At 47.3% G+C, this 23,366-nt stretch overlaps 1 protein-coding gene across 2 annotated transcripts; it reads left to right on the top strand.

Annotated features, from left to right (window-relative positions):
• Nucleotides 1-2,617: 2,617 nt before the first annotated feature.
• F2R (coagulation factor II thrombin receptor) lies at nucleotides 2,618-20,617 on the top strand. 2 transcript variants are annotated; one of them, XM_077867621.1, is made up of 2 exons: nucleotides 2,618-2,769; nucleotides 17,428-20,617. In XM_077867621.1, exons 1-2 carry the CDS (start codon nucleotides 2,760-2,762, stop codon nucleotides 18,621-18,623), a joined length of 1,206 nt encoding a protein of 401 aa, XP_077723747.1. In that variant the 5' UTR covers nucleotides 2,618-2,759; the 3' UTR covers nucleotides 18,624-20,617. The 2 variants fall into 2 exon arrangements, with proteins under 2 accessions (XP_077723747.1, XP_077723742.1); XM_077867616.1 differs by lacking the exon at nucleotides 2,618-2,769 and adding an exon at nucleotides 4,664-4,820.
• The last annotated feature ends 2,749 nt before the right edge of the window (nucleotides 20,618-23,366 follow it).

The raw sequence follows: 23,366 nt of genomic DNA, 5'->3' as shown, positions 1-23,366 counted from the left end.
CCCCTGGGTGGCTCAGCAGTTGAGTGTCTGCCTTCAGCTCAGGGTGGGATCCTGGGATCCCAGGATTGAGTCCACGTCGGGCTCCCTGCATGGAGCCTGCTTCTCCCTCTGCCTGTGTCTCTGCCTCTCTTTCTGTGTCTCTCATGAATAAATAAATAAAACCTTTTTTTAAAAAAAAAAAAAAGCTCTAAGGAGCACACAAACATTACGGGAATTTTGTATAATATGCAGAAAAAAACAGAAAACAGAACATTGTCATCAGACTGTAACATAAAATTAGAAATTAATCACAAAGCCAGTCAAAACTTCCAATCATGTATGGGTTGAAGAAGGATTTGTGACATTGATAAAATATTTTCAGCTGAATTATATATATGTACATATCAAAAGTTACAAAATGCAGTTCAAGTGTTCATCTGAGGGAAGAGTGAAAATTACACTACACAGTTCAGAAAGTTAGGAGAATAAGAGTAAATCCAAAGAAAGATGTGATAAAAAGCCTATGTAAAAATTATTGAATAATTATTATTGAAACAATATTAATGAAAATAAACAATAAAAGCAACAAAACAAAAAGATGGGCATTGGAAAAATAGTCCTTTCCAAATTCTGGCCAGATTAATCACAAAAAGCAAAGCAGCAGCACCTGGCTGGTTCAGTCAGAAGAGCATGCCACTCTCGATCTCAGGGTTGTGAGTTCAAGCCCTATGTTGGATGTAGAGATTACTTTTCAAAAATTAAAAATCCAAGGGCTCCTGGGTGGCTCAGGGAAGCGTCTGCCTTCGGCTCAGGTCATGATCCCAGGATCCTGGGATGGAGCCCTGTATCAGGCTCCCTGCTCAGCGAGGAGCCTTCTTCTCCCTCTCCCTCCACCATTCCCCCTGCCTGTGCTCTCTGGCTCTCCCTCTCTATTAGATAAATAAATAAAATCTTTTTAAAATAATAAATAAATAAATAAAAATCTTTTAAAAAGAAAATTCAAAAAGCAAAAATATGTTAGGTGAAATAAATTGGACAAAGCTTCAGATCAAATAGCATTAGAAGAATAAAATGCTGTTTATACATACAAAGGTCTACTATAAAGAGTTTAAAAAAAATTAGATACCACGTACAATCAGGTAAACCTAGGAAAATGAAAACTAGGAAGTATTCCTAGAGTATGAATCTCTTGTAAATTTTTAGAACATACAAAGCAATACTAATTTTTGGAAATGTAAGAGTACAAAAACATGAATAAGAAAGTTACTCTTCTGGGTAGGAAAAACTGAAATCAGAAAAGGGTACAAAAATGCCATCGAGGGCAGCCCGGGTGGCCCAGGGCGTGATCCTGGGGTCCCGGGATCGAGTCCTGTGTCAGGCTTCCTGCAGGGAGCCTGCTTCTCCCTCTGTGTCTCTGGGCATCTCTCTCTCTCTCTCTGTGTATCTCATGAATAAATAAATAAAATCTTTAAAAAAAAAAAAACACGCCATCGGTGTGATATTAGGCTCTGTACTTTGCTTGGAATGTTGTGTAATTTAAAGAAGTTCACACGAAGTACCTAAAATCCTGTTCAGTTCTTACCTCTCAAAGTAGTTTTCAAATGTGTCCCTCCCACTCACTCCTGCCCCATCATCTTCACGGTGTTAGAATAACATTTTCTAAACTTTGGCTGGGAGCCCTCAGATATCACCATCACCTGGGGCTGCTTGTCAAAAATGTAGAATCTTGGGGCACCTGGGTGGCTCAGTTGGTAAAGTGGCCACTTTCGGTTCAGGTCATGATCTCAGGGTCCTGGGATGGAGCCCAACATCAGGCTTCCTGCTCGGCAGGGAGTCGCTTCCTCCCTCTTTCTCTGCTCTCTCTCTCTTTCTTTCTTAAGCAAATAAATAGAATCATTTTAAAAATGCAGACTCGGATTTTACAGGTCTGGGATGAGGTTCAGGAATCTGCATTGTGTGTGATAAAAGTTAAAACCACTCTTTCTGAAGGTAGGTTTTCGGTGGCTGCTCAATGAGCAATCTGTAACCTACAGAAAACACTAAAGTGGGGAGGAAATCCTTCATTGTGTTCGCTCTCCAACCTTGTATTTCAGGATGCTTTAATCTAGCTAATATGCACAAAGGATGAAGCATGCATTTCACTAGCCCCCTGTGTATTCTGTTCTAATAACTAAGCAAAAAAAGCGTCCTTTTAAACAAGAATTTTGTAAAATGGTCGAAAACATTTTCTACCATTGAAATAGTTACAACTTAAAAGTGTATTCATGGTATTATTCCATTCATATTTTAAGGATGTATATATACACTTGCATGTGGATACGAATTCTGTCCATTCCTAATGGACAGAAACTTTTAATCTCAATCATGATGGATAAGTGGTTCTTGGAAGGGGAGGCCAAAGATACTTTTACTTTTCATTTAACATCCTTGAATTGTTTGAATTTTTTGCTACATATATTATTTTTTTAAGGTTTTATTTATTCATGAGACAGAGAGAGAGAGGGAGAGAGAGAGAGAGAGAGAGAGAGAGGCAGAGACACAGGCCGAGGGAGAGGTAGGCTCCTGTGGGGAGCCAGACCTGGGACTCGACCCCAGGACCCCAGGATCAGGCCCGGCGGAGGAGGCACTAAGCCGCGGGCCACCCGGGCGGCCCTAAGGATTACACGCATAGTCTACACTGTTTCATTGATTCTAATTGGTCTTTGTTCACGTTTGAGCAATCCTGAATCGGAGACGTCTTAGGACCACGGCCGCCACAGTCCGGCAGCAGCTCTGTGCATATGAATTTCAGTGAGTCTTAAAATCGATGGCATTTTTGGGACCGAGGAAAAGGTACAAGGGAGTGAGGCGACGCCTGCTGTCGGGGTTCGCGTCCGCTCTCGGGCGCTGCGGTCGGGGAAGCGGGCAGGAAGGGCTGCAGCGTCGTGGGCCCGGCCCGAGGGATGCTCCGGGCAGCTTCCACCACGAGGCCCCGCGCCCCAGGCCGCCGGGAGGCGCGCTCTGCTGTGGCGGAGCCGGAACCGAACCTGCCCTGCGACTGTCACCTACGGGTCATGGCCCCGGGGCGCCGCAGGCCGCCAGGCCGGGAAGGGCTGCGGGGGACTCCCCGGGAATGGCGGTTGAGGGGTCGCCTCCCGCTCGGGGCCCCCGCCCGCCGCCCCTGCTCGGCCAGCGCGGACCACGGCCCCGGCCTCGGGGGACGCCTACGAGTCCCCGCAGCCCTGGCGCCGCAGGAGGGGCCGCGCAGGCCGCGCAGGTGCTGCGGGGGGCGAGCGGGGGAGGGAGCGGGGGGAGGGGGCGTGGAGCGAGGGGCGGGGGGGAAGGGGCGTGGAGCGAGGGGCGGGGGAGGGGGAGGGGCCGCGCAGGTGCTGCGGGGGGCGAGCGGGGGAGGGAGCGGGGGGAGGGGGCGTGGAGCGAGGGGCGGGGGGGAGGGGGCGTGGAGCGAGGGGCGGGGGAGGGGGAGGGGCCGCGCAGGTGCTGCGGGGGGCGGGCGGGGGGAGCAGAGGTGGGGGTGCCGAAGGCGGGGAGCAGGGGGGCGTGGAGCGAGGGGCGGGGTCGGGGCCGCGCAGGTGCTGCGGGGGGGCGGGGGGAGCAGAGGTGGGGGGCCCGAGGGTGGGAGCAGGGGTGCGTGGAGCGAGGGTAGGGGCGAGGGAGGGGCCCCGCAGGTGCTGCGGGGGGGGCGGGGGGAGCAGAGGTGGGGGCGCCCAGGGCGGGGAGCAGGGGTGCGTGGAGCGAGGGGAGGGGGGAGGGAGGGGCCGCGCGGGGGGGGCGGGGGGAGCAGAGGTAGGGGCGCCCAGGGCGGGGAGCAGGGGTGCGTGGAGCGAGGGTAGGGGCGGGGGAGGGGCCGCGCAGGTGCTGCGGGAGGTGGGTGGGGAGAAGGGGGGAGGCCGGGGACGGCGGTCCGGGCTGGGAGCCGAGGGCGGCCGCCGTGGGAGGGGCCGCGAAGGCCGCGCAGGTGCTGCGGGGGGCGGGGCGGGGGCGGCCGCCGCGGGAGGGGCGGGGCCGGGGGGCGCCCTCGGGATCTCCGCCCGCTGCGGAGCAGCGCGCCCCCCGGGGGCAAAGCTTCACTGACGAGCGGAGACCTCCGCGTTCGGGCGGCTCCTCCTCCCGGCCCTGCTCCCTGGAGGGCGCAGCCTGTCCGCTCTCGCTACAGTGAAAAGAACACGAGTCACTTCGAAGCTTCCCGCTGGCCTCCCCCGGCCTGGGCGGCGGGCGGGAAGGGCCGGGGGCGCCTGGGTGCGCGGAGCCCCGCCACGGAGGCCGTGCTCCCGGGGCCGCAGAGGTGCCGCGAGCGGCCGCCGAAGCCCGTCCGAGGCCCCGAGCTCCGCCGGCCACGGGCGCCCGGAGGGAAACGGTCGCGTTGGGATTCTCCCGCCCGGCAGGGGCGAGGGGGCGGGGGCGGGGGCGGGGGCGCGCCGGGTGGGAGCGGGGCGGGGGGCGCAGACGGGGGACAGGGGGCGTGGAGCAGGGGCGAGGGGGCGGGGGCGCGCCGGGAGGGGGCGGGGCGCGGGGGCGGGGCGGCGGCGGGGCTCCTCGCGCCCCGCCCCCGCGCCCCGCCCCGCCCCGCCCCGCCCCGCCGCCCGCGGCCTCGGGGAGCCGCCGCCGCCCGGCCGCCCGCAGAGTCGCCGCCCGCCGCCCGCCGAGCGTGCCCGGCCCCGCGTGGAGCGCCCCGCGGCCCGCAGTGTGCGGCGGTCGGAGCCCGCGGCCGCAGGGAGGGCGCGCAGCCGAGCCGAGGGGCGCCGGCGCCGGGACAATGGGGCCGGGGAGGCTGCTGCTGGTCGCCGCGGGACTCGGTCTGTGCGGCCCCCTGCTGTCCGCGCGCGTCCGCGGCCGCCAGCCGGGTGAGAGCCGGGCCCCGCGGGGGGGGCGGGGGGCGCCCTGCCTGGGCCGCGGGAGCTGCCGTCCGGGGCGCCCTTGCTCCGCGGCCGCGCGGCCCTGCGCCTCCGGGCCCTCGTGCCAGGACCGCCCCGGGAGACCGCGGCCCACGCCGCTCCGCCGCTCCTGGCGCGTTCGATACACAGCGGAGAGGCGCCCCCGATAAAGTTTTCTTTTGTTGGAAAATGGCTTTTCTTGCACGTTTTACACGTGGGGAGAGCAAAGGGCACCGGCGGCGGCAGCCGGGGGCGGGGAGGCCGGGCGGGGAGCCCGCAGCAGCCCCGGCCTCCCGAGCGCGCCGAGGCCGGGGGCGTCCCCAGGGGCGGCCGCCTCGCGCCCTGGGGTCTCACTGCCGCCCTTCGGGCCGCTGCCAGGGGGGCTGCCCACCCCCGACACGAGTCCCACCCACTGCGTGTCTCCCAAGTGTCTGGCTACCTGACCAAGTACATGTATTTTCCAAATCCCCCCATCCCCGCAAAAAAAAGCAGGACGGAGTTGTTTTTAACTGGTAAAAAAAAAAAGTTGTTTTTAACGGGTAACTGGTTTTTAACAGAACCCAAGGGAAAAAACTTTTCAATGTCTTTATAGTGATAGTACTTTTTCTTATTGGTGACAGATTGTGTCCTTTACGCCGTTTTCACACTGGAACTAGAGTAGTTGCATTAAGAATAAGAGGTGACAAAGGTAGAGTTTTCTCTCCATCAGACTGAGTTCTGCTCTGGTGGTTTTGGGCAAAGCACAAGCTCCACGCAGGAGCCGGCTCTGCAGCAGCCCCGGGGGCTGCGGAGAACATCCGCACGGTCTCCTGGTGTCTGAAGACGCCTGCAGAGTCCTGGGAACTGTACGGTGTTATGTGCTCTGTGATGTGACTTTGTACTTTTATTTGGGGACAAGCTCTTGAGAATACAAATTGTTGTATGAGATTTGGATGGTGAGGTCAGGAATAAGTTTATACTGGCACAGATCCCCTGAAGTCACCCTTCCTCAAGGCCCCCAAGACCTTGGCGCCTGTGGGGGAGTACAGTGAAGTCCACAGTGTTTGTGCTCAGCTTTCTTGCTTGTGAACTGAGAAGGGGCACGCTAAGCTGGACATGCTAGCGTAGACGGATAACCGAACAGAGATTGGCTAGCTTATCTACACTGGATTCTGGAAGCACTTTGGGAGGGAAAGAAGAAAGGAGGGTGAGAGAAAAAAAAAGAGCCGGACTCAGGAGCTGAGTCCTCTTCGGGGGCAGGCCCTGGGCCCGGAGGCCCGGAGGCATTTGCACTCGGATCACCTGAGAGTCTCCCCCTCTCAGAAAACACTGCTAAGCTGGCGGGCATCCCCCTGAAACCAGGACTCAGAGACAGTATAGCAAAGCTCCAGATGGAGGAGGGGGCCCTGTGTGCAGGAAATAAGTGTCTCTAGAGTTGAAATCACTCATAAGATCAACTAAAAATAGGTCTGCTTTGTCTTATCACGGCCCACTGGCAGTTCTAAAGGGTATCTGCCCTCAGCAGCTTTACGTGATGGGAGGAAGCCTAAGACCCCAGGCCCTGGAAAGCTCTCCAGGCTGGCCCTGCCCACCAGTTTCAGCTTTCCTGAAGCTCTTGGGACTTTTGTACCCGCTCGTTTTGGCATTTGCTGCACTGTCACTATGTGGGTATCTCATCTCCCCGGCCAAGATTATAGGCTTCCATTTATGCCCAGGAAGTCTAGAACCAGGGTCTGCTCCACAAATGTTTATTGAGAAATTCGTAAGTTCATTACCCAATTTACTTCCCTTTCTCTTGGGTAATTTAAGTGAGATCAAAGAGGGCCAGCATCCAAGAGGTGACGCTTATCAGTTTTATAAGGATCTGCATGAAGGATGGAAGGGTTCAAGAATCGCTGATACTGTGGCAGAGGGGATTGGCTGGGAGAAGCCACGTGCTGCACGGCTGCCCACAGGCTCAAGCCCATTTACTCAGCATAGAAGGAGGTGCCCCTCCCCTTGCAGGATGGGTCCCAAGCCTCTACGCAGCCGCCTCTGTTATGTAACCTGTGAGATTACCCATGTTCCACCCAGCCCTACCGTCCAGTCCCTCCTCCCGGGAGCTAGGCTTTCTCTGGCCTCTGCCCCCTGCCATGCCCTCTGGCCAAAATGCCCTCCCTTACGCTCCACATGTTCACATTTAATTAAAAACAGCCACTCTAGGACACCTGGGTGGCTCAGTGGTTGAGCATTGGCCTTCGGCTCAGGTTGGGATCCTGGGGTCCCGGGATCAAGTCCCGCATCAGGCTTCCCGCATGGAGCCTGATTCTCCCTCTGCCCGTGTCTCTGCCCCTCTCTCTGTCTCTCATGAATAAATAAATAAAATCCCAGCCACTCTATATCAAGCACCTACTACATCAGCATCCTTTTTAAGTATTTTATATATACTGTCTTGTTTATTCCTCTCAACAATCTTTTGAGTATGTGGTATCCCCATTTTACACGTAAGTAAACAGTCTCAAATGGTTAAGTCACAAGTCTGGCAAGAAGTGGAACTCCTGTTTGACCATAGGCCTGTCTTTCCTTATTACAGGGTTTCTCTATCCACCTCGATAGAGAGGAAACCATCCAGACCCCCAGCAGTAGAGAAGAGTAACTCTCCCATGCTCCCCAGAACCCCTAGAGGGCAAAGTCTGCACCCCATTGATCTGTAGCCCAGGCCTAGCACATGGAGGTGATCAGTGAACATTGATGCTTGGGTTGTACCCTGCCATTTACTTTTGCAAACACATGATAAGGCAGGCTATAAATGGATCCCTCCTCATGAATATGCTAATTAATTGGCTATTACTGAGACTGTGGTCCTAAGGCTAAACAAAAGACACAAAACAGGACAATGATTGGGCCCTAAGCAGACCAGAAACCTGTATAAAGCCCAAAGCCAAATTGCTTATGACCCAGCAAGAAGTACATCTCTACTCTGGTATCTATCTGAATGAATTTCTTCTCTCTCCCTCCCTCATTCTTTCATTTTTTTCATTCCCTGGTGCCTTTGACTTTACTTCTGTAGGACAAATGAAGATAGTAGGTTCCTCCTTAAATTGGTCTGCCCTTCCTTTGTGTGAGAGAGTGTTTTGAGGCAAGGGGGCCCTTTCTTAGGAATACCTCATGTCCTCTCTGCTGCATGCCTTTCCTCCCCTCTCTCTTTCTAATTCAGCATCTCTCTGCCCTTCATTCTGAGTGGATCTGTGTGCTAGAACCCTAACTTGCACTTTCTCAGCAGCTCTGAAGTTGCTCCTCTTCCAAAAGGCTTCTGGCCTGTCTGTCCCCCTGCGCTTTCTACCCCTTCCCCTCCCTCAGGCATTCACCTCTGTCCTTGGCACCCTCACACACTGGAACTGGGGGGGGTTGGGCTGGGTGGAGTTCCACAGGACAGGGGAGTCCCCTCCTCTCCTCTGTTGCGACACACATCCCTCTTTTCCCTCAGAACTCCTTCCTTTCCTATATTTTTAAGATGGTGTAAAACTTACATAGTATTAAATGAACCATCGTAAAGTGTACAGTTTGATGCACTTACAATATTGTGTAATCACCACCTCTGTCTAATTCCAAAATATTTCCATCACCCCAAAACAAGCCCTGTACCCCTTAAGCACTTGACCCCCAGTCTCTGACAACCACAGATTTGCTTTGTTGACCTGTGTGAGGTTACCTCCTCTGCATGCCGCAGGCACCTGGCTGCGTATGAGACGTGCCCTTGGGCGCTTGAGGACTCCTCTTTCAGAGTTTTCAGGAGTGTGGGCCGGGCCGCCCCCTGTGCTATGAATGCTTCAAAAAACACTCTGGAAGAGTCATTATTGAACCACAGCATTGGCTTATTTTTTACCTAGTGCTGATTACTGGGGGGCTCCACAGTTTCAACATTCAGAGTTTTCCATCTCTTTTTCTGGTTTGAGATTTCTTTCATTCCGCCTTTTGCCCTCTCTTGCCTGAGCCTGAAACTGTCAGGGCAAGAGCTCTCTCTCTACGCTCAGATTGTTTTTTCTGGGTAGGAGCTTCCACTTCCTCCAAACACTCTTCTGCGCTGACCTTGTGTGGGGTTTGCAGAAAGCCCTGAAGTCACAGCCTTCCTCCTCGTCCCAGGGCATCCAATGAAGTTCTGTCATGGAGGAGGACTTACAGTCCTTTAGGCACTTTTTATGTTCAAAACAATCTACCCAAGGGGAGGTGGGTGGGGGGTGGGGGTGACTGGGTGATGAGCACTGAGGGGGGCACTTGATGGGATGAGCACTGGGTGTTATTCTATATGTTGGCAAATTGAACACCAATAAAAAATAAATTTATAAAAAAATAATCTACCCTTTGAAATAACAGGAACAACCTGTAATTTGCATGTGAAAGAAATTTATTTAACTCAAGAAAGGACATTACATCATCTATTTCAAGTCCATAGTGAATTAAAAGTCAGGTATTATAGTATTGTCAGTATTTTCCAGTATTTCCTTTTTTTTGCTAACCAACAGAGAAAACTGTAAGATGTATACTTTACATTGTGACATGTGTGTTTGCAATAAATATACATGGGCAGTTGTGTACCTGTAGATCTGAAACAAGAGTACAACCATGTGCTGTGCGTGCCAGTATTTTCTACACCACTCTCTTTTTTTAAAAAGCTTGTTATGGGACGCCTGGCTGGCTCAGCCGTTGAGCATCTGCCTTCAGCCAGGGACGTGGTCCTGGAGTCCTGGGATCAAGTCCCATGTCGGGCTCCCAGCATGGAGCCTGCTTCTCCCTCTGCCTGTGCCTCTGCCTCTCTGTCTCTGTGTGTGTGTGTGTGTGTGTGTGTGTGTCTCATGAACAAATAAAATCTTTTAAAAAATAAAAAAGCTTGTTAAACCCTGTAAGTTGATGTCATAACCCTATCAAGTCTCTACCATCACTGAAAACCTAGTGTAGCAGATGCAGCAAGCTGTCCCACGTTAGCGGAATTGACGCCGCCTTTTCGCTTTACAAGAAGAGCTTGCCTTCCAGGAAGTGCCGTTTGCAATAGTTTCTCTCACAACCAGGATCTTCTTTGTTTGAGTTCAGATTTACAGACCACGTAGGACGCGGGCGGGGTTAGGGACAGAGACAGCTTGGTACTGGGAGGAATTGCTGATCATTATTAACATCCTTTAGAGTGAACTAGTTTTCATTTTAGCTTTTTGTTTCCGAGAGCAACAGCCCCAGGACGCGGAGCTCAGGGCCTGTGACTTCTGGTGCAAAACAGGCTGCAAGACTGGGAAAAGCCGGGGGTCAGGATAGCTCCCGCGTGGCCCGCTAGCGTCCTTCCTACCCACACGTCGGATGGAGTCCTGCATCGGGCTCCCTGCGAGGAGCCTGCTTCTCCCTCTGCCTGTCTCTCTGCCTCTCTCTGCCTGTCATGAATAAATAAATAAAATCTTAAAAAAAAAAAAAAAAAAGAAGAAAAGAAAAGAAACATTAGAGTTACAAGAAGTATGGTATGAAGTACGTAGCACATAGTAGGTGTTCAACAAACGTTAAGTGTTTTTTCATAACAATTCCTCCATATTCCAGAAAAGGCTTTGAGGAGCTGGTATCACATGAATTTATTAAATGTAAAACTGTATTCACGGAGCACCTGGGTGGCTCAGTCGGTTAAGCGACCGACTCTTGATTTTGGCTCAGGTCACAATCTCAGGGCTTGAGATCAAGCCTTGAGTCTGGCTCTGCATTGAGCCTGGAGCTGCATGAGGTTCTCTCTTTCTCCCTCTCTGCTCCTCTTCCTGCTGGCTATATCTTTCTCTCTCTCTCCCAAAAAACAAACAAACAAAAACAAAGAAGCGAAAACTGTTCATACAAACACTGAAAAACTTTTTTCCTATCAAGTCTGAGACAATAGAAAAACAAAAGCAAAAACCTTTGTCCTTAGTTTTTAGTAGCAAGTAAATGTGCATATAGTATTTGGGTTTTTTTTACCTTGTATTATGAAAATTTTCAAACATACATAAAAGTGAACTGTATAATTACTCCCCATATCTTGTTTTATCTATACGTCAGTTTTCTTCACTCCCAAATGGACAATTTTAAGGCAAATCCCAGACATATGTATCATTTCATCCATAAACACATTGGTATATATCCTCAGAGATAAGAACTCTTTTTTTTTTAAGATTTTATTTATTTGAGAGAGAGCATGAGGGACACCTGGGTGGCTTAGTGGTTAAGCGCCTGCCTTTGGCCCAGGGTGTGATCCTGCAGTCCCACGATCGAGTCCCACATCGGGCTCCCTGCATGGAGCCTGCTTCTCCTTCTGCCTGACTCTCTGCCTCTCTCTCTCTGTGAATAAATAAATAAAATCTTAAAAAAAAGAGAGAGAGATTGAGAGCATGAGTTAGGGGTAGGAGCAGAGGGAGAGGAACAAGCAGATTCCCCACTCAGTGTAAAGCCCTACACAGAGCTCCATCCCAGGACCCTAAGATCATGACCCAAGCCGAGGTTGGACATTTAACTGACTGCGTCACCCAAGTGCCCCAAGAACTCTTTTTTAAATATATAACTATAGAGGCTGCCTCTGCCACTCTCCCTGCTTGTGTGCGCACGCGCTCTCTCTCTGTCAAATGAATGAGTAAAATGTTTTTTAAATAAATAACTATAATACCATTGTCTCACCTAAAATATGAATACCAATTTCTTAACATTGGGCACTCTGTTCAGTCAGCATTCAAATTTTGCTGTCTCATAAATGCCTTTTTACAATTGTTTTATTAAAATCAGGATCCTTGTTAAACCAACCATTACATCTGGTTGGTATGTCTCTGACATTTCTTTTCATCTGTTACTGTTTCCTGTCTCCTCCTTTCTCATGGCTGTTTATTTCTCACAGGAACTGGGTCATTTGCTGTAGAGACTCCCCCCACACACCGGATCTGGCCAGCTGCGTCACTAGGGATGTTCACTTAAGGCCTGTAGCATGCCCATCTGTCCTTGTGTTTTTGGTCACATGGTAGGTACATCTGGAGGCCTGTTCACATGTAGGTTTGGTTTTTTGCAAGACCGAGTCAGTAGTGGTGCCATGTACTTCCTGATGCATCTCAGGATTGTCTCCGTTTTTTGTAAACTTAAGATTGCTTACTCAGTGGACTCAGGCATTGTCCACTTGCTCCAGCTGTTATGAAATTTTCCATCCCTCTTCACCTAGTGGTTTTAGTGACCACTGGGGATCAGACTCAGTCCATTATTTAGCCAAGAGCTTCCAAATGATGCTTTCCTAAATCTGTTATTGTTTCTGTGTTTATGAGCTGGAATTATTTTATAAAGAAGAACTTTCTGCCGCTGACTGTTCTATTTCCCTGAAATATATTTTATACAGAAAAGGCAGGATAAATGTTTCAATCTTGCTTTTATATACCAGTTTTCATACCAGGCCCCCTAATCTCCTCCAAAGGTGATCAGAAATGCATCATTTTCCTTTCAGTATCATTATGAATTCATGGATCTTAAGATATGTGGCAGGTTTCAAATTTTTTAATTCACTTTTGTCATTATTTTGGTGATCAATTGTTGCACCTTGGCATTGGGACACCTTTCAGATTGACTCCGGAGTCTTTCTGACCCGACCCCAATATTCTTTAAAGATGTTCAAAGCTCATCTTACAGGTTTCCTACCCTGGATCTGGAACCTGCCATTTCTTTCTGGAAACACTGGTTCTTTGCATTAGAAAATGGTGTGCATTTGCTTTTGAGACGGTGGAATATTGCAATAATACTGCTGTTTTCCATTTGATGGAATTCATAGGTTTCTACTAATTTTCCATCATCCTCTTCCTTATTTCTCTGTAGCCTGTAGTGTTGATTCACTTGTGGATAAGTGCAGGGAACAGCTGTTCTGCTCTGTGTGGGAATGTGGGCAAGGTCCTGGGTCTTCTGCTTTAATTTGTAAGCCTTGTAGGGGAGAGCCCTGAGTCAGAACCAAGGCTGGTGCCTCGGAGGACTGGCATGAAATAAATCCCAGGATCGCATGAGATTTTGATAACGCATCTAGTCACCACTCAGCTTCCAGGCCAGATCTCATCAAAGATAGGAAAAGCATTGCCTGACTTTCTAATTTTTAAAATTCTCCAGTTAGAGAGTCCATCTTGAAGCATTTAGCTGTGTGCTATACTGGATCACAAAACTACTCTAGAACCATTTAAGAGAAACCTAACTTGAGAGAAACTTTGCAAGAAGCATGAGAACTGATATTAGGACCTGAGCTGCTTTTTTTTTTTTTTTTGTATGTGAAACCATAGCTTAACAACAAAACCGCTGATGAATTACAAGAGCTTTTGAGCTTTTGGCTCGGTGACAGCTCTTTCTCCTTGACCTGTGAGCTGTGCCAGGATGGGAGGAAATGGGATATACTTAAACTTGAATGGCAGCCTAAGGGGGTATGTCTGGTTACTTGGAATTGGTTTTGTTTATTTCTTTGATCCTGGTAGATAGTTAAATTTTGTTTTTTTAATTTTTTGGCTGACATTTTTTAATTCCGTAAAAGCCAAAATATCAAACCTATAGGAGCAAGGTAATGATATCATTACCTAAGGTAATGATATTTAATCGAGGAATTATGCATTCTTCCTGGGTTGCATCCTATAAAATTTCCTGTTTCGGTGGGTATAATGTTTCTGTTATAAACACTGTGCTGTCTAAAAAGGCCTAGCCAGGGAAGACATTTTTAAAAAATATTTTATTTATCTGTTCATGAGAGACACAGAGACAGAGGCAGAGGGAGAAGCAGGCTCCCTCCAGGGAGCCGGATATGGGACTCGCTCGCAGGACCCCAGGATCATGATGCGAGCTGAAGGCAGACGCTCCATCACTGCACCACCCAGGTGCCCCAGGAAGACATTTTTTAAGACAAATACTTAATACCAAAGTACTAAATGGAGAGTAAAATCCATTGACAGTTTTATTTTCAAACGAAGTGATAGTATCTAAGAGGCTTAGGTATGAGTGTTGAGTAGTTTTCAAACTGTATCGTTCCTCCAGGTAATGCCTGGATTCCTACCTGTTTCGGCACACCTGTGTGTATACCCCTTTCCCTCCACCAGTGACAGAAGTCCTTCATCTAGCCAGGGTACAAACTGCAGAGGAAAACTGTGTGACCTTCAGGTTCTCCTGGGTCAGCATTTATAGGACACTGACCTTTGTGGTATTAAAATGCCAGAACCCATTCATTCTTTTCTTTCAGCTCCCCACACACTCATTATGGCCCGGGAGACAGCCCCCCATCCCACAGGGGCCTCCATGCCAATGGGTCAGGATGCACTCAGAGTAAGACGCATCACAAAGGAAGAAAGGTATCCTTCTGGAAATGGCTGTCAATTTGAAATTGGATATACAGCTCTGGAGTGCTGGGCTCTCTACTTTGCAACCTGTTCGTGTTCCTCATCATACTGAAAAACTAAACATTGCTGAACAGGAGGGAAGGAGGAGCACAGATTCCATTTTAATTTAAAATAAATGAGAGTAAGCAAATAATTGAATCTAAAAGCAAGTTGCACTGAAGTGAAAGGAGAAGAATAATATTCATTTCCTCCATTGATTAATTTGTAGAGTTTACAAAGGAAGCACATGCCCTACTTCACAAGGGATCCACCTGGATGCCAGATTTGTAGGTCAGACAGGTGTTGGAATCCCACTTCAAGGATTCTGAGACGGAGTTCCAGGGCGTTAAGTGACTTCTGGCAGAGCCAATGTTAGAATGCAAATCTGTGACTAAAAGCCAGCTTACAGGGCACCTGGGTGGCTCAGTTGGTTGGGTGTCTGCCTTTGGCGCAGGTCATGATCTCAGGGTCCTGGGATCGAGCCCCGTGTAGGGTTCCCAGCTCAGCAGGGAGTCTGCTTCTCCCTATTCCCTGCCCCCACCATCGCTGGTGCTCGCTCTCTCTCTTTCTCTCTCTCAAATAAATATAATATTTTTTAAAAAAGTAATAAAAAAATAAAATAAAATAAAACAAAACAAAATAAAATAAAATAAAGTAATAAAAGACAATTTAAGGAACTCTTACCATGTGCAGGGCACTGGAGATTTAGAGATTAATAGTAATGGTTTCTTACCCTTGAGGAACAATCTAGACCTATCTGTTTTCTCAGAAGCTCATCACTGGAGACACTTGGCCTTCCCTGTGACAGATCTCCTGCCAGGCCACCCCTTCACCTTCAGGGGCCCAGCCATGACCTTGCTAAGAGAGTCTCATTTCCACCTTTCACCACCAGGTCCTGTTCGACTCTAGCTTTGCTCCTTATTTTGGAAATAGATGCCATTTTATTGTATGTTACTTTCTAGTTCTAGAATTTCCATTGGTTGGTTTCTTTGCTGATAGTTTTTTTTTTTTTTCCCATTTCAATAGATATTTCCCTTTACTTCATTGCAACACATCCTTTAAAATCCTTATTTGCTAAATCCAATATCTGGGCCATCTTAAGATTGGTTTCCACTGCTTATCATTTTTTTCTTGAGACTAAGTCATAATTTTCCGGCATTATTATTATTATTATTATTATTTAAATTCAATTAGCCAAAAAGAAAAAGAAAAAAGAAATTCAGTTAGCCAACATATAGTACATCATTAGTCTCAGATGTAGTATTCAACAATTTATGAGTTATATAACACCCAGTGCTCATCACATCACCTGCCCTCCTTAATGACCATCACCCAGTTACCCCATTCCCCCACTCCCCTCCCCTCCAGCACCCCTCAGTTTGTTTTCTAATTTGTGTTTCTTTGGGTATCAAATGATTTGAGATTGTACCTCGGACATTGCCATACTGTAAAGACTCAGGATTTTGTTTTATTTCTCCAAAAGATTTTGGTTTTTAGCTTTAGCAGGCAATTAATTTGGTTGGACTCAAACTGCACAGTCACCATCTTGAGCAAAATATCACTTTGCTTCTTCTGTCTTTAGCAGAGCTGCTTTGGGTTGTCCCTTAGCGGTGCATGGTTCCAGAGTCAGTCAGAGCCTGGGGCAAATTCACATTGGAATTTAGAGCTGGCTCCCTTCTCTAACTTTATTCCTCTCCTCACTTTCCAGTGACTACGGTTGCCCTGAACTCTACCCTCTGGTTCTTCAGGCCGGAAACTGTGGGCTTTCTATCTAGTTTTAGTCATCCTTTGTGGCTTTGGCCTTCTCTCAAGCTAACTATGAAAGTCAAGAAAACGAGAATGTCACCAGGTGCCATCCTTTCTTTCAATATTCATTTCTCCTCTACCCAGCAGCACCTTAGGAACTTGAGTGCCTTCAGGTCATTGATTTGGAGGAGGAAAAGAGTTAAGGGTTTTTCATTTCTATCTAAGGGGTGATTGGTTCCAGTGACCCTACAGAGCCATTCCAGAACTAGATCTCTGTCTTTTACGGCATTATTCCTCTCTGTGTAAACTTTTGTTTGCACAAAGGGTCCACCAATGAAAAGTAAGACCAAAGGTTTGAAAATCCACTGTACTTGAGCAATTTCTAGCCAGATTTTAAATCCTCTGATGTCACTTCTAAGTGACCTGCATGTCCAGAGCTTGTGGTAGACGCTCCCGGTGACGGAGGCTTCACCCTTCTGTGCTTCCTCTCCCTGGTCCTCAGCTTCGCAGGACCTGCCAGCTCTTTGCCCAACTTTCCTCAATCGCAGAACTTTAGCAAAAGCTCCTCAGAAGGAAAAGCTGGTTGAGTTACAGCAGCTAAGTGTTGCCTTTCTCTGATGAACATTTTAAATGGATGCTTTTGGTGGAAGAGGATGATAAAAGGAGGAAGTTTGCAACTGAGCCTTTATTCTGACTTCTGGTTGACACTCAGGAAAGCCTCATTGGCCTGGCATCTGCCTTGGTGCGTGTAGCATCCTGGAACTGAGCTAAGGAAGGCCACCGGCCTGGAACATCTGCTATCCATGGACCTGCTCAGGAAGGAGACAGGAAGATGACTAGAGTGGTGTGCACCTTGCAGTTGTATTAGGGGATAACCCGAGGAGCTGTTGCTGGGTCCAAATGTGATGAGAGATTTGGGACATCCTACTGTGTAAACAAACTAAAGGTAGTACAGGAAAACTACTGTCACATGGACGGTGGCCATGGAAATTAGAGCCTTTGGTCTTTCTCTGAATTTGCCTCAAGCCCCAAAACCTAAGAAGTCCTCCCGTTTCTGTCAGATGTTTGCATCAGGAACAGTGGGTTTCTAGGGATGTCTGCAAACTAAATGGTGAAAATGTACACGTGAAAGCCTATGAAGGAAAGCAAAGTCTAGAGCCTGGGAGGGATTTGTTTAGAGATGGTGGCTAGTATGGAAACGAAGTCACTGCTTTTTTTTCCCTTTATGTCAGGCACTGAGCCTTTCCTGATGTCTTCAGGGTGCATTTGCCTCTGTCCTTCTGAGGAGCAGGGTTTTAAGTGTTTGTGCCAGCAAAAAAATGCTGTACAGTATTTTGAGTTAGCCAATTCCCTGGTAAGGTCTGCAGTCCATTTATGCATTACTTGCTCTTTACCTACCCACTCTCCTAGTAAGAGCACAAAAAATAAAAGTAAAATATATTCTGTTTGTCTTTTTGCCTTTATAATTGTTCGTTCTTTTTTTTTTTTTTTTTTTTTTTTTTAAGTATCAAAAGCAACCAATGCTACTGTGGATCCCCGGTCATTTTTTCTCAAGAATACCAATGATGGATTTGAACCATTCCCACTGGAGGATGATGAGGAGAAAAATGAAAGCGAGTTTCCTGAAGTCAGATTAAGCTCCATCAATAAAAGCCGTCCTCTTCAAAAACTGCCCCCTGTGTCTATCTCGGAGGATGCCTCGGGATATCTGACCAGCTCCTGGCTGACACTCTTTATCCCCTCTGTCTACACTGGTGTGTTTGCAGTAAGCCTTCCTCTGAATATCATGGCCATCCTCGTGTTTATCTGGAAGATGAAGATCAAGAAGCCCGCTGTGGTGTACATGTTACATCTGGCTGCGGCAGATGTGCTCTTCGCGTCAGTGCTCCCCTTCAAGATCAGCTATTACTTTTCTGGCAGTGATTGGAAATTTGGTTCTGAACTGTGTCGCTTTGTCACCGCCGCCTTCTACTGTAACATGTACGCCTCCATCATGCTCATGACGGTCATCAGCGTTGACCGGTTCTTGGCCGTTGTGTACCCCATCCAGTCCCTCTCCTGGCGTACCCTGGGAAGGGCGTCCTTCACTTGTCTGGCCATCTGGGCCATGGCCATCGCGGGGGTGGTGCCTCTGCTCCTCAAGGAGCAGACCACCCAGGTGCCGGGGCTCAACATAACCACCTGCCATGACGTGCTCAATGAAACCCTGCTCGAAGGCTATTATGCGTATTACTTCTCATCCTTCTCTGCTGTCTTCTTTTTTGTGCCCCTGATCATTTCCACCATCTGTTACGTGTCCATCATCCGGTGTCTGAGCTCCTCCACGGTTGCCAACCGGAGCAAGAAATCCCGGGCTTTGTTCTTGTCCCTCGCTGTCTTCTGCATTTTCATCATTTGCTTCGGACCCACAAATGTCCTCCTGATTCTGCATTACTCATTCCTCTCTCAAGATTCCGTGACAGAGGCTGCCTACTTTGCCTACCTCCTGTGTGTCTGTGTCAGCAGCATAAGCTGTTGCCTCGATCCCTTGATTTACTACTATGCTTCTTCCGAGTGCCAGAAGCACCTCTACGGCATCTTATGCTGCAAGGAGGGTTCCGATCCCAGCAGTTACAACAGCAGTGGTCAGCTGATGGCAAGTAAGATGGACACCTGCTCTAGTAACCTGAATAACAGCATATACAAAAAGCTTTTAACTTAGGAAAGGGGACTGTTGGTGAGTTAAAAAGAAAACGTTAAAATAGTGAGCAGCCTGAGGATTGTATCAGTCCCTGCCAAAAAGGTATTTACGATCAAAAACAACAAATATATGATTCACATGCTTCTTTCTCGTGAGAGCCGTTAATCGTGTGTATTTGTTAGTTACTGGAAAAGATAACAAGAATAGAAAACAGTGTCATTGCGAGAGAGTATCGCCAGTGCCACGATAATAACGGAATGTCCTCTTCTCATGCATTTAGGAGACTTACTACATACATATGCGTGGATGTGGATAGGTGTGTGCACACATACTTACATCATTTGTAATGCAGTATAGAATAGACACTTGAAACCCTCTCTTTTTTCCACCAGAGATAAGGAAAGAGATATTTAGGTTGCTGGAGTTTAGCCCAGAACATCTGAAGATGTTCATCTATAGGGAGGGACCCTATGGTTCGGACTTACGGAGCTTTTGCAAAAAAGTGTATCTTGCAATTGCTCGACAGCAAAGTTTAACTTATTAAGGGATAAGACTTAGTAGTACTATCTGTGTGTAGAGGAAGTTCTACTGTTCTTCATTTTAAACATATCAAGGTTTGAATTCTTTAAATTATGAAAACAAATGATATGGGTTGGCATGTTTGATATTTTGCACTCTGTGTATGTAAACCAAGAATGAGCGTAGGTCCACAAGTGGCCTTAGGTTGGCTTTCGAAGTAATCTGCCCCCAGGTGGAGGTCTCCACGCAGTAGATGCAAAGCAGGGCCGTTTCAGGCATGGGCTGGCCAGGAACCCCCCAGCTGAGCCTGCCAGAGTTCAGCACTGGGACCACCACAGCTGCGCTCTCCTCCTGACGTTCCCTCCAGGGGTGGCTGTGAACTGTCTTGTGTATTATAAATTGGCAAAGTAGGTTGTGCTATCCCAGGAGATAATGAATATAAACGACTTTCCTGCCCATTTTAAGAGCAGAGAAAGAAGGCACCTTTGCTTCCAGCAGTTATCCCACCAGGACCACTCTCAGATGGAAACACTCACAGAGCCAACATGAACACACGTTCTGTGCTCCGGGCGCAATGATGGGTGCTGGGCATATAGAGTTGGGTAAAACGGAGACCTGCCCACAAGGAAAACAAATTAGACCAATACAGAGTGTGGTATGTGTATAATAAATAAAACATGTCCTTCTGTAGAGTTGTTTTAGCTAGATGTCACCGTACACGTTTCATACAAGCAAAGATTGTCAGTTGAAGAACACTGAACATTTGGATTATTATTTCCTGTGGTTCTAACTTGAGATGAAAACATAACACAACACAGGAAGCATATTCTTAAAAACAAGTCCTCTGGGAAAAAAAAAAAAGTCCTCTGGTCTGCATTAATTGGACATGATTTATTTATAAATGCTTTCAATAAATTTAATCAGATTTTTGTAGAATAATCAATGATGCCATTTTGATGAGACAGAGCAGAAGAAAATGAAACAGACTTTGAAATATAGGAAAATTATTCTACATTTTCCATTCACTTTTTTTAAGAGTTAGTGAGATGATTTTAAAGGCATTTTTTAACCCCATGATTAGTATTAAGTACAGAAAATAATTTAAAAATTAAGTTGAAATATGTAATCTTTTCCTAATGAAGCAGTGTTGGCCTTTTAAACAAAAATGAAAAGTTGCAAGGCAGATGTTTAACCTATTTAAAAGAGCAAACAATTTCCAAATGCCATGGAATAATTAAATAGAATAACATAATGTAAGTAGAAGCTAGCATTGACTTTATTTTTTTAGCATTGATTTTATTAATTTAGTTACTGTATCTTACCCAACTCAGTGGAGATTTGTTTATTCAATCTGAAATGTTAAAATACCTCTGACCTAATATGACTATCATTACTCTGTTATCAGTCTGTACTTATATTATGTCATTGTTTTTATGTTATCTCTTTTTAAAATATATATGTAACCTATATTAATAAACATGAAAGTTTGCTTGGTATCTGTTTGGAATAAATTTGGAATAAATAAATAGACTGTATCTATCAGGGCTGCGGGCAGGAAGGCCAAGTCTTAGGGTTTAGCTGAAGGTGTTTCATGAAGAGGCGATGCACAGAGATGCCCACAGGGACATCTGTGGAGCTAGTGGTGGCTGCTGAAGCACAGCAAGGACTGGCAATCCGGGGGGCCGTTATCACCCCAGGCCCGAAGGGGTAGACGAGGGGTTACTCCGACCTGTGCTTCAACCCTCTGACCTCTCACTGGTGTGTCCTGGTCTTGCTCTTGGGAATAGAGCTGGAAAAACAAAGGAGTTGGGTGACAAGCTTTCTGTGCTTTTTTTTTTTATACATTCTTAAAATTAAAAATTGTGTCATTGAGAATATGTTCAGATTCCTGGGCTGTAGGCATCAGGAACAGTCTACGTTTCTTTCCTAAGAAAGAGAGAAAAATTACCTGTTCGAGCCAGGAGGCTATGATGAAACCCCAAGGACTGCCCTTCGAGGGACAGCCCTTACCATCTAGTGCTCCCTGGGGCAAAGGCAAGGGCAGGGGAGGGAATTAAACACAGAATGATTAGCACCTCTGAGAGTTGAAGATCAGTAAGAAACACTTTTTTTTAAGATGTTATTTATTTATTCATGAGACACAGGCAGAGGGAGAAGCAGGCTCCATGCTGGGAACCCGACAGGGGACTTGATCCCGGGACCGGGGTCACACCCTGGGCTGAAGGCGGGCTATCAACCACTAAGCCACCCGGGCGTCCCAGTAAGAAACATTATAATAAACATATTTCTATATCCATAATCAACAAGAACATTTTTCAGCTGAAGAATTATTCAGTCAACAGAATTTTTAAGTTAATACACAAGCTTAAGTTTCTGAGGCCTGGACGCTCAGTAAATGTTTCAGGCCTGGATATATTGAAATAGGCCCCACCAGTGGCCACCAGAAATGGGACCCCTGCCCTAACCAGAAAGTGACCTTTAACCCTTTTACTGTCATTTTTCAAAATATGTTTGAAGTTAAATACACACACTTGAGGGGCGCCGAGGTGGCTCAGTAGGTTAAGCGTCTGCCTGGGACCCGGGCCATGCCCTGAGGCGCTGGGGTGGGGCCCGACCTCCGACCTCCGACCTCTGGCTCCGAGCTCTGGGGAGCCTGCTTCCCTGCCCCCTCTGCCTGTTGTGCCCCTGCTGGCGCTCCCCCTCGCTGCCAAATAAATAAGTAAAATCTTAAAACACACACACACACTTGAATTTTCTTAACACACAATAGTTTGTCTTTTCCCACCACATCAAAAATAGGATTTTTAAGGAAATAGGATATTTGGCTATTGAATACAAATGTGGAAAATTTTAGGTTATTCTTATAAATGTAAGAAATGGAGAAAAATTGGCATATCCTTCAGGAAGGTTTAAGCCCTAAGAGCAAGTGGACAAAGTTAAGCGGTGTTTAGGAACGAAGTTTTTTTTTTTTTAAGATTTTATTTATTTATTCATAGACACAGAGAGAGAGGCAGAGACACAGGCAGAGGGAGAGGGAGACGCAGGCTCCATTCAGGGAGCCCGATGTGGGACTCGATCCTGGGTGCAGGCAGCGCCAAACTGCTGTGCCACCGGGGCTGCCCTTTGAACGAGGTTTTTAAGTCTGTGAGGCCTGGACCCTCTACCAGAAACTAATCTTCAAGGTGACCTAGCAAAAACGAAGGGGAAAACAGCCACAACAGTGATTTCCTGGCAGAAATGGCATCACCGTGTGGTTCTTCCTTTCAAAATTACTAGACCAGAGGTATGTGTGGAGAGTAACTGAGCTCAGGATAAGCCTAGTTGTGCCTGGTGCAGGAAGTGGTTAAGCAGGCCGCAGTGTGAACAAAGAAGAAATGCTCCAGTGCAGGAATTCTGAGTCTTTGAGGCCTTTCTGAAAGATGTATGACATCACAGCTCTCTTAGCACTACTGTGTCATTTGCTTTTCCTCGGTCTGATTCTTTCATGACCATGCAGTTGAGTTTTCCAGTGACTGCACGACGGGATATCACAACAGAGGGAACGTAGGAGGAGACACGAAAATCTGACCGTCTTCCATCAAAGCCAGCCATTAAAGAAGTGTGCAAAGACAGAAAACAGTGCAACTGTCCTCAAGAAATCATTATTTGGGGAAGAAAAATTTTTTGTGAAAAGAATATAGTATTTCTGTTAACGTGTCATAGATTTATTAAGTGAAAAATATTTTCTAAAGTTCTCCATTTAAAAAATAAATAAATAAATAAAGTTCTCCATTTTAATGTCTAATATGGTAAATGTTGGTGGATACAATCGGTGTGGTTTGCTGTTGATCTCCAGAGAAAAAGAAAAGAGCCCCAATACATAGCATTTGCCAATTTCCATAGTGTAAACACCCTTCTTGGCTGCCAATTTCAAGTTTTCAATGGTTCAACAGTTGGCTTGAGAAATTCCTGAATATTGAGGGGTGCCTGGTAGCTCAGTACTTGAGCGTCTACCTTCGGCGCAGGATGTGATCCCAAGGTCCCAAGATTGAGTCCCACATCAGGGTCCCTGCAGGGAGCCTGCTTCTCCCTCTGCCTGTGTCTCTGCCTCTCTCTCTGTGTTTCTCATGAATAAATAAATAAAATATTTAAAAAAAAAAAGAACAAAATTCCTGAATATTGAATTCTGATACAAGCTGACTCCAGCACACCACTGCATATAATCTACATAAATGAAAAATCTTTAGGGTCCTCAATAATTTTTCA

This window comes from Canis aureus, chromosome 2 (genome assembly GCF_053574225.1).
Source record: "Canis aureus isolate CA01 chromosome 2, VMU_Caureus_v.1.0, whole genome shotgun sequence".
Taxonomy (NCBI): domain Eukaryota; kingdom Metazoa; phylum Chordata; class Mammalia; order Carnivora; family Canidae; genus Canis; species Canis aureus.
The sequence above is the reverse complement of the archived record's forward strand: the minus strand, read 5'-3'. Positions and strand labels throughout refer to the sequence as shown.

Excerpts from the sequence above, each read along its gene's own strand:
- F2R (XM_077867616.1), top strand. The coding sequence starts at position 4,733 with ATGGGGCCGGGGAGGCTGCTGCTGGTCGCCGCGGGACTCGGTCTGTGC. Across the intron at positions 4,821-17,427 it reads CGTCCGCGGCCGCCAGCCGG|TATCAAAAGCAACCAATGCT; the intron begins GTGAGAGCCGGG and ends TTTTTTTTTAAG.